The 9980-nt window shown below is 47.9% G+C and overlaps 1 protein-coding gene across 1 annotated transcript in view; it reads left to right on the top strand.

The window, feature by feature from the left end:
- The first annotated feature begins 2680 nt into the window (after positions 1 to 2680).
- The window catches only part of LOC121281536, a 40152-nt gene continuing 32852 nt past the window's right edge, over positions 2681 to 9980 (top strand). Inside the window, exon 1 of the mRNA XM_041194485.1 lies at positions 2681 to 2880. Coding sequence (XP_041050419.1) covers positions 2788 to 2880 — 93 coding nt within the window. The 5' untranslated portion in view covers positions 2681 to 2787. The remainder of the gene's footprint in view (positions 2881 to 9980) is intronic.

Below are 9980 nucleotides of genomic sequence, written 5' to 3'. Positions count from 1 at the left end.
GTGGAGAAGATGTCTCTCTCCATCACCTCATTGACAGCTGAGAGAGAGAAAGAGGGGAGATGTGTCTCTCTCCATCACCTCATTGACAGCTGAAAGAGAGAAAGAAAGAGGGGAGAAGATGTGTCTCTCTCCATCACCTCATTGACAGCTGAGAGAGAGAAAGAAAGAAGGGAGATGTGTCTCTCTCCATCACCTCATTGACAGCTGAGAGAGAGAAAGAGGGGAGATGTGTCTCTCTCCATCAGCTCATTGACAGCTGAGGGAGAGAAAGAGGGGAGATGTGTCTCTCTCCATCACCTCATTGACAGCTGAGAGAGAGAAAGAGGGGATAAGATGTGTCTCTCTCCATCACCTCATTGACAGCTGAGAGAGAGAGAGTGGAGAAGATGTGTCTCTCCATCACCTCATTGACAGCTCAGAGAGAGAAAGAAAGAAGGGAGATGTGTCTCTCTCCATCACCTCATTGACAGCTCAGAGAGAGAGAGAAAGAGGGGAGATGTGTCTCTCTCCATCACCTCATTGACAGCTGAGAGAGAGAAAGAGGGGGGGATGTGTCTCTCTCCATCACCTCATTGACAGCTGAAAGAGAGAAAGAGAAAGAGGGGAGAAGATGTGTCTCTCTCCATCACCTCATTGACAGCTGAGAGAGTAAAAGAGGGGAGATGTGTCTCTCTCCATCACCTCCATTGACAGCTGAGAGAGAGAGAGAGTGGAGAAGATGTGTCTCTCTCCATCACTGACAGCTGAGAGAGAGAGAGAAAGAAGGGAGATGTGTCTCTCCATCACCTCATTGACAGCTGAGAGAGAGAGAGAGTGGAGAAGATGTGTCTCTCCATCACCTCATTGACAGCTGAGAGAGAGAGAGAGTGGAGAAGATGTGTCTCTCCATCACCTCATTGACAGCTCAGAGAGAGAAAGAAAGAGGGGAGATGTGTCTCTCTCCATCACCTCATTGACAGCTGAGAGAGAGAAAGAGGGGAGATGTGTCTCTCTCCATCACCTCATTGACAGCTGAGAGAGAGAGAGAGTGGAGAAGATGTGTCTCTCCATCACCTCATTGACAGCTCAGAGAGAGAAAGAAAGAGGGGAGATGTGTCTCTCTCCATCACCTCATTGACAGCTGAGAGAGAGAAAGAGGGGAGATGTGTCTCTCTCCATCACCTCATTGACAGCTGAGAGAGAAAGAGGGGAGAAGATGTGTCTCTCTCCATCACCTCATTGACAGCTGAGAGAGAAAGAGGGGAGAAGATGTGTCTCTCTCCATCATCTCATTGACAGCTGAGGGAGAGAAAGAGAAAGAGGGGAGATGTGTCTCTCTCCATCACCTCATTGACAGCTGAGGGAGAGAAAGAGAAAGAGGGGAGATGTGTCTCTCTCCATCACCTCATTGACAGCTGAGAGAGAGAAAGAGAAAGAGGGGAGAAGATGTGTCTCTCTCCATCATCTCATTGACAGCTGAGGGAGAGAAAGAGAAAGAGGGGAGATGTGTCTCTCTCCATCACCTCATTGACAGCTGAGGGAGAGAAAGAGAAAGAGGGGAGATGTGTCTCTCTCCATCACCTCATTGACAGCTGAGAGAGAGAAAGAGGGGAGAAGATGTGTCTCTCTCCATCACCTCATTGACAGCTGAGAGAGAGAAAGAGGGGAGAAGATGTGTCTCTGTCCATCACCTCATTGACAGCTGAGAGAGAGAAAGAGGGGAGAAGATGTGTCTCTCTCCATCACCTCATTGACAGCTGAGAGAGAGAAAGAGGGGAGAAGATGTGTCTCTCTCCATCACCTCATTGACAGCTGAGAGAGAGAAAGAGGGGAGATGTGTCTCTCTCCATCACCTCATTGACAGCTGAGAGAGAGAAAGAGGGGAGATGTGTCTCTCTCCATCACCTCATTGACAGCTGAGGGAGAGAAAGAGGGGAGAAGATGTGTCTCTCTCCATCACCTCATTGACAGCTGAGAGAGAGAAAGAGGGGAGATGTGTCTCTCTCCATCACCTCATTGACAGCTGAGAGAGAGAAAGAGGGGAGATGTGTCTCTCTCCATCACCTCCATTGACAGCTGAGAGAGAGAAAGAGGGGAGAAGATGTGTCTCTCTCCATCACCTCATTGACAGCTGAGGGAGAGAAAGAGGGGAGAAGATGTGTCTCTCTCCATCACCTCATTGACAGCTGAGGGAGAGAAAGAGGGGAGAAGATGTGTCTCTCTCCATCACCTCATTGACAGCTGAGAGAGAGAAAGAGGGGAGAAGATGTGTCTCTCTCCATCACCTCATTGACAGCTGAGGGAGAGAAAGAGGGGAGATGTGTCTCTCTCCATCACCTCATTGACAGCTGAGAGAGAGAAAGAGGGGAGAAGATGTGTCTCTCTCCATCACCTCATTGACAGCTGAGGGAGAGAAAGAGGGGAGATGTGTCTCTCTCCATCACCTCATTGACAGCTCACGCAAATGCTCTGTTATATCAGTTCTAAATCGAAAACTTACATTTTCGACAGGTAAATTGACCTGCCCACCGACACGCGCGGATCATTTTGCACCTGAGAGACGGACAATGAAACTCATTCCCCCTCCCCCTCCCCTCCCATAAACAAACGCTCAATGAAAACCGGGCGACCGTTAATGCGCGCGGGCGCGGTTACCATGGCGACGGGAAACACGCTCGAGCCGCTCCTGCCAACGGAACATTTGGGGAGCAATCGGCCTGTTTCAGGGAGCGAGAGCTGGGCGCCCCCGCCGCTCGGACTCAATCAGAACAGCTTTCCCCCCGCCCCCCGGGAGAGAGAGAAAATCCGATGGAAAAATGCGCAGATCTTAACAAGAGGCGGGGAACTTTACTGAGCTGCGGAAGCAGTGTTCGCGGGAATTCGGCAGCGCCGCATAAAAAGGTATACGAATCGAGCTGCAGGAGATAGACAGGAGGCCTTCGGCTCACACGCAGCTGGAACCGCTCTCCTCCTGTAAAGTTCCCTCTGGCAGTGAGAGCGAGCAACTTATCTGTTCGCCAGCACTTGTAAAGTCTTGTCCGTCGAGGCAAATAAAAAAAAATTGAAAGACTTGCATCTATATAGCGCCTCCCGCCTCCGCGGTGGCGGCAATGGCCAGGGCTACACACCCGCTGCAGGTACAGCTGCCTTTATCCGTCCGGCGTGCGTTCAGCCGATGGTTCCCAACCCCGGTGGCAAATCCATGTACCCACTCCTTCTGCTTTTCTCTGGTTATCGAGGAAAGACGTGAAATCTCCGCTCCTCCTGACGCCCAGGGCCCTCCATCACCTTTCGGATGGGGCGAACTATGAAATACTGGCGATGTCGCCTGCTTCCGCCTGGAAGAACCTGCTTGTGCAGAAACTGAGGGGCGGGTGTTGACCCTGACGGCCACAGAGGCGGCCGGTCCATTTTGAACAAGTTGCGTGACCACCTTGGTGGTGGGTGAATCATAAGCGCCTCGGGCATTGCTCCTGGCTGAAGCAGAGGTATGAGAAGTGCTCCCTGAAGTCCTTTGATGGCTAGGCCCTTCGTGGAGAACCCTCCTCCTCTGCTCTTTCTCTCTCTCTCTCTCTCTCTCTCTGCAGCTTCACAGCTCCATCCATCTTCTTGTCAGGTTGCAGACCGAGAAGAACAGCAACTCCCTTCCCATAGCTGCAGCAGCCTCTCTGCGAGGAATCACAAAATTCCCCTGACCTGTCAGGGTGCAGCAATACAATAATCAAAAACCAGCAAGGCATCAAAACTCCCCCAATTGCCCAGCACAGTAACTTCCACAAACTTGGCAAGTGGAAAAGTAAGACAAAAGCACCTTATCTGCAGTTCCCGTGGCTAACCCTTTAAATAAGAGATAAAAACAAAAAAACTGCGGATGCTGGAAATCCAAAACAAAAACAGAATTACCTGGAAAAACTCAGCAGGTCTGGCAGCATCGGCGGAGAAGAAAAGAGTTGACGTTTCGAGTCCTCATGACCCTTCGACAGAACTGCCAGTTCTGTCGAAGGGTCATGAGGACTCGAAACGTCAACTCTTTTCTTCTCCGCCGATGCTGCCAGACCTGCTGAGTTTTTCCAGGTAATTCTGTTTTTGTTTTTTAACCCTTTAAATAATGCTGGTTGGGGGTGGGGGGTTGGGGGGGCCCTAATGAGGCTGAATGCAGATTCAGCTGTGAGTGATTTGGGGAGGGCATTAACTGGACTTATGAGGTCCAAGTTTGCAGAACATGCATTAAATCAGCCGGAGAGGCTGTATGATGCCATGAACTGCTTACTCTGCATGCCTCCAGTACATGCAGAGCATGCCCGTGTTAGCGCCCTTCCAAACATGGGACACAGCATGGGTGGTACAAGAAGTGCTACTCATGCCACTTAGAGGGCCTCCAGCTTCCATATTGCCAGCTAAAGTGGACACAGAGCTGAATTTTATAGCCATAAACCATCCAGTGCTGCCTCATGTTAATTTCTGTTTGCAGAATCAAATTATATCAACAACTTAAGTATTTTAGGATTTAATGGACTTTGGGAAGACTGTTCATATAATAGTTTGAATTAAATTTTAGTTTTTATTTCAAAGGCATGTTGAACATAAAATGACAAATCTTTTCCTAGGCCCAAGTGATATATGTGGTGAATAGAATGTGTTAAAAATACAGCAATTACTGAGAACAATCTTTATCCCTACTATAAAGCATAGATTCAGTAGATGGATTCATTCACATGCATTGTTTTGAAGGCATAAAAACATTACATTGTGTTCAATAATAGTATGTCAAATAAACTATTATCTATGCATAAATATTATGTAGTTAAACATACATGTTTAAGCTCTAAAATGCATTTGATCCAGATAAAAAAAAATTCCGTATTTGCTTTTGATTCTTAAACTTTAGGTTTTTTTGTAAGATTCTCATTCTTTCTATTTGCAGGACAGCACAAGTAAACTTTCAATAAAGTTTCTTGTACTTTACATTTCTTCAGGACAAATATTGTTTTCAGCAGTTCATAGAATGATAAGGCACTGAAGGAGGCCATTCGGCCCATGGCACTTGTGCTTGCTATTTGAAAGAACCAAAAACAGTGCCATTCTCCTGCCTTTTCTCCATAGCCCTGCACATATTTCCCCTTCAAGAATTTATCCAATTTCCTTTTTAAAGGAATTTATTAAATTTGCTTCCACCATCATTTCAAGCAATGCATTCCAGCTCACAACAACTTACTGTGCAAAAACATTACTTCTCATGTCACCAGTGGCTCTTTTGCAGTGTTCTCTGGTTATCAACCCTTCTGCCACTGGCCACAGCTTCTGTTCATTTACTCATCAAAAACTTTCATGATTTTGAATACCTCTGTTAAACCATCCCTTAACCTTCTCTGCTCTAAGAACAACTCCACACTCTCCGGTATCTCCATGTAACAAGTCCCACATGCGGTACCATTTTAGTAACTCTCCTCTGCATCCTGTCTTAAGTCCTTGAAATCCTTCCTAAAGTGTGGTACCCAGAATTGGACACAGTACTCCTGCTGGTGCCTTAGCAGTGATTTATAAAGGTTTAGAGTTCCTTATGTACTCTACAGGTAGAATTTTATGTAAACAGATCTGCATAGAGCAGGGAGGCTGGTAATGGATTGGGTACTTGGTTGTTCTGACCATGGCAATAGCATCCCACTTCCAGGTTTCTCAACAAATCATTGAGGGTGGGTGGGATTTTTCTTATTTTCGTTCTTGGGATGTGAGTAGCGCTGGCAAGGCCAGGCTTTATTGCTCATAACTAATTCCTCTTGAGAAGCTAGTGGCAAGCCATCTTTTTGGTGTAGTTATACCTACAGTAGTGTTGGGCAGGGAGTTCCAGAAGGTTGATCCAGCAACAATGAAGGAATAATGATATAGTTCCAAATCAGGATGGTAAGTGACTTGAAGGGGAATTTTCAGGAGATGGTGTTGTTATGTGTCCACTACTCTTGTCTTTCTAGATGGCAGAGGTTGCAGGTTTGGAAGGTGCTGTTGAAGTTGGCTTGACCAGTTGTTGCAGTGCATTTTGTAGATGGTACACACTGTTGCCACTGGTAGAGGGAATGAATGATGGGGCCAGGTCAAGTGGGCTGCTTTATCTTGGATAGTGTTGAGCTTCTTGAGCATTGTTGGAGCTGTACTCATCCAGGCAAGTGGAGTGTATTCCATTACACTCCTGACTTGTGCCTTGTATACCGTTGACAAGCTTTGAGGAGTCAGGAGTTGAGTTACTTACCACACAGTTCAGAGCCTCTGACCTGTTATTGTGGCCAGAGTATTTTCCATCACTAAATCCCCCACTATCAACATCCTGAGGGTTACCATTGACCGGAAACTGAACTGGACTAGCAATATAAATACTGTGGCTACAAGAGCAGGTCAGAGACTAGGAATCCTGCAATGAGAACCTCCTGACTCCCCAAAGCCTGTACACCATCTACAGTGCACAAGTCAGGAGTGTGATGGAATATTCTACACTTGCCTAGATGCATGCAGCTCCCACAACACTCAAGAAGATTGACACCATCCAGGACAAAGTAGCCCGCTTGATTGGCACCACATCCACAAACATTCACTCCTTCCACCACCGACACACAGTAGCATCAGTGTGTACCATCTACAAGATGCATTGCAGAAATTCACCAAGGCTCCTTAGACAGCACCTTCCAAATCCATGATCACTACCATCTAGAAGGACAAGGGCTGCAGATAGATGGGAACACCACCACCTGGAAGTTCCCCTCCAAGTCACACCATCCTGACTTGCAAATATATTGTCGTTCCTTCACTATCGCTGGGTCAAAATCCTGGAACTCCCTTCCTAACAGCATTGTGGGTGTACCTACACCACATGGACTGGAGGGGTTCAAGAGGTCAGCTCACCACCATCTTTTCAAGGGCAATTAGGGATGGGCAATAAACGTTGGCTCAGCCAGCAGCAAAGCCCACATCCCGTGAATGAATTTTTAAAAATATATGACTGGTCCAGTTTCTAGTCAATGGTAAGCCCCAGGGTGTTGGCAGTGAGGGATTCAGTGATGGTAATGAATATCAAGGGAATTGGTTAGATTTTCTCTTGTTGGAGTTGGTCAGTCACTTGTGGTGTGAAGTTACTTGCCACTTATTAGCACAGGCTTGAATGTTGTCCAGATCTTGCTGCATGCAGGCAGTGATTGCTTCAGTATCTGAGATGTTGTGAATGGTACTGAACACTGTGCAATTATCAGCAAGTATCTCCACTTCTGACTTTATGGCAGTGAGAAGATAATTGATAAGACAGCTGTAGATGGTTGGACTGAGGACACTACCCTGATGACCTCCCGCACTAATGTCTTGGAGTTGAGATGATTGGCCTCCAATAACCTCAACTATCTTCCTAAAGCTTCCCCCACTGATTCCCATTGACATCAATTTTGCTTGGCCTTCTTGATGTCACACTTGATCAAGTGCTACCTTGATGTCAAGGTCAGTCACTCTCACGTCACCTCTGGAATTCAGCTCTTCAGTCCATGTTCGGACCAAGACTATAATGAGGTATGGAGCTGACTCACCCTGGCAGAACCCAAACCGAGCATCAGTGAGCAGGTTGTTGCTGAGTCAGTATTGCTTGATAGTGCCATCGACAACTGCTGAGTTTAGAGAGTAGACTGATCGGGTGTTAATTGGGTGGGTTGGTTGCTCTACTTTTTGTGGAAATAACTTACTTGGCTAATATTCCACATTGCCGAATAGATGCCAGCTTATTGCTGTATTAGAACATTTTTAAACAATGGCCTCTAGCGCTTATTATGGCAGGCAGATGGTAAATGCCAAGCTGCCCAAATCACAAAGGGAAACTTGAAGCAGCTACCACAATTATTTGCCATTTGTACATATTTCGAGATGCAGGCTTTGAATTCAGTAAAAAGGCCACCAAGGAGTAAAATAATGCACAATGACGTTGGGTGAGCATCCCGATGTCATCGCGCAATATTTCACTCGGCGCCTGCCATTAATTAAGTGGCCACTTAAGGTCCTTAACAGTCCAATTCACTGTGATTTTTTGCTTGTCGCATGGGTTTTCATAAACCTCATCTAAGGTCAAGATAAAAATGATCAGCATCATTGCCAGTGTGAGTAGTCAGGAGTTTTGGAGAGAGTTTACAGCTGAGGAGGAAGAGAGGAGCAGAAAGGAGAGGAGGCAAGGTGTACCAATGCAGCTTCCACGAAGGTAGGAGGAGAGGCGCAGGCACAAGGGGCGAAGAGCTAGCAGGTAACCCAATGTGGAAGGGGCTGCAGAAGACGGTATTATCCTGCTGCCAGGGTTTACAGGTGGTGATGCAGCTACCTCAGTATGTCCAAGGTGCAATGCCAAAGGAGGTTCCGCTGCTCAAGGGAGAGTGTGACCTCCATTTTCCAAATGATTGGGCCTGAGATCAGTTCCAACTGTGTGGGTGGACACCCCATGCCAGTGGCTCTGAAAGTCACAGTGACCCTCAACTTCTGTGCCTCTGGCTTTTTCCAGGGTTCAGTGGGGGATCTGTGTGGAGTTTCCCAATCAGCTGTCCACATAAAGCTGGTGGCAGAGCTCTGTTCAGGCAGGTACTGACCTTTATTCTGTATGGTACCGACGAGGCCAGCCAGGCTGAGCAAGCCAGAGGCTTTGCAGCAATTGCTGTGTTCCCCCGCGTCCAGGGTGCCATCGACTGCACACATGTAGCCGTCAAGGCGCCAGCAGGTCAGCCAGGTGCCTTCGTCAACTGGAAGGGATTTACTCCATGGACATGCAGATAGTGACCACAGGATGCAAATCCTGCAAGTCTGTGCAAGGCACCCTGGCAATTCCCATGATGCTTACATCCTAAGACACTCCTAGGTACCGAGGCTCTATAGTGCTCCAGCCCAACTAGATGGATGGCTGCTGGGTGACAGGGGCTATCCATTGAAGAGGTGACTCATGACGCCTCTCCGCCACCCAAGAACAGAGGCAGAGAAGCGTTACAATACAAGTCATGCCTCCATAAGGGCGGTGGTAGAGAGGACCATAGGCCTTCATCCCAGATGTCTGAAAGGACCGTTTCATTTGAACACAGAGTCCACTCAGTACCTGTGCAATAAGGTTCAGGGCCGCCTACATCCAGTATTACATACTGGCATTCCCCGCACCAATGAAATAAAAAGATGAAGCATACTCAGGCCATTAGGACAAAGATACAATTTATGTCATTCAGACAATTCAAAAATGTTAACAGAAACATTTCTGGTATTCATAACATCGGACCAGCATATATAAAGTTAACAAAAATGAACACAAAATCACCCATGACCTGTCCCTCTTGTGCTCATGATGCCTTTAACTTATGTTTGCGAATGCTTCGTCTAGATGCTCCCTCCTCACTGGCACTGGCATTGGAGACAGCCTGCTGACTCTGCTGTTTTGTTGGCCTTGACCTTGGCAGTCGTCCCCTGGCCAGTGGAGCCTATGCTGGCCCCGCCTGGGAGGGAGCAGCCAGTGCCACGACTGGCATCTCCCCAATCGCCACAGCCTCATCAGATGCCACAGTCACTGGTGGAGGAGCGCTCTGAGAGGAGCCCGCCAAGATGACAGGCAGCTCGTGGGCCAACATGAGGTTGCTCTGGACCTTCCTGCTTACCATTGATGAATGGGTACCTAGCTGGGATACTGGGTGCCTGATCCATGTCCCACACTGACACCTGACCACCTGAGGTCAGTGCCTGTGTGAGGGCTGTCAAGTCAAAGCGCAACCCCAGGAACATGAGAGTCGCCACTCTCTCAAAGGAGGAGGCATTGCACTCGGCCATGACAGTCAACGCAGTGCTCACACTCCACATGGACTCTTCCATCAGGGAGACCATGGCACGCAAACCCTCATGGAACTCTGCCAGATCCTCCCGCACATCTCACTGGACATCCAGTATCTGTTGCCTAATGGACGACTCCAGAAGCTCATCATCAGTATTCGACTGAGCATCATCCTGGGCCCCAGCAATCC

The sequence above is a fragment of the Carcharodon carcharias genome, chromosome 8, assembly GCF_017639515.1.
Source record: "Carcharodon carcharias isolate sCarCar2 chromosome 8, sCarCar2.pri, whole genome shotgun sequence".
NCBI lineage: Eukaryota > Metazoa > Chordata > Chondrichthyes > Lamniformes > Lamnidae > Carcharodon > Carcharodon carcharias.
The sequence above is the reverse complement of the archived record's forward strand: the minus strand, read 5'-3'. Positions and strand labels throughout refer to the sequence as shown.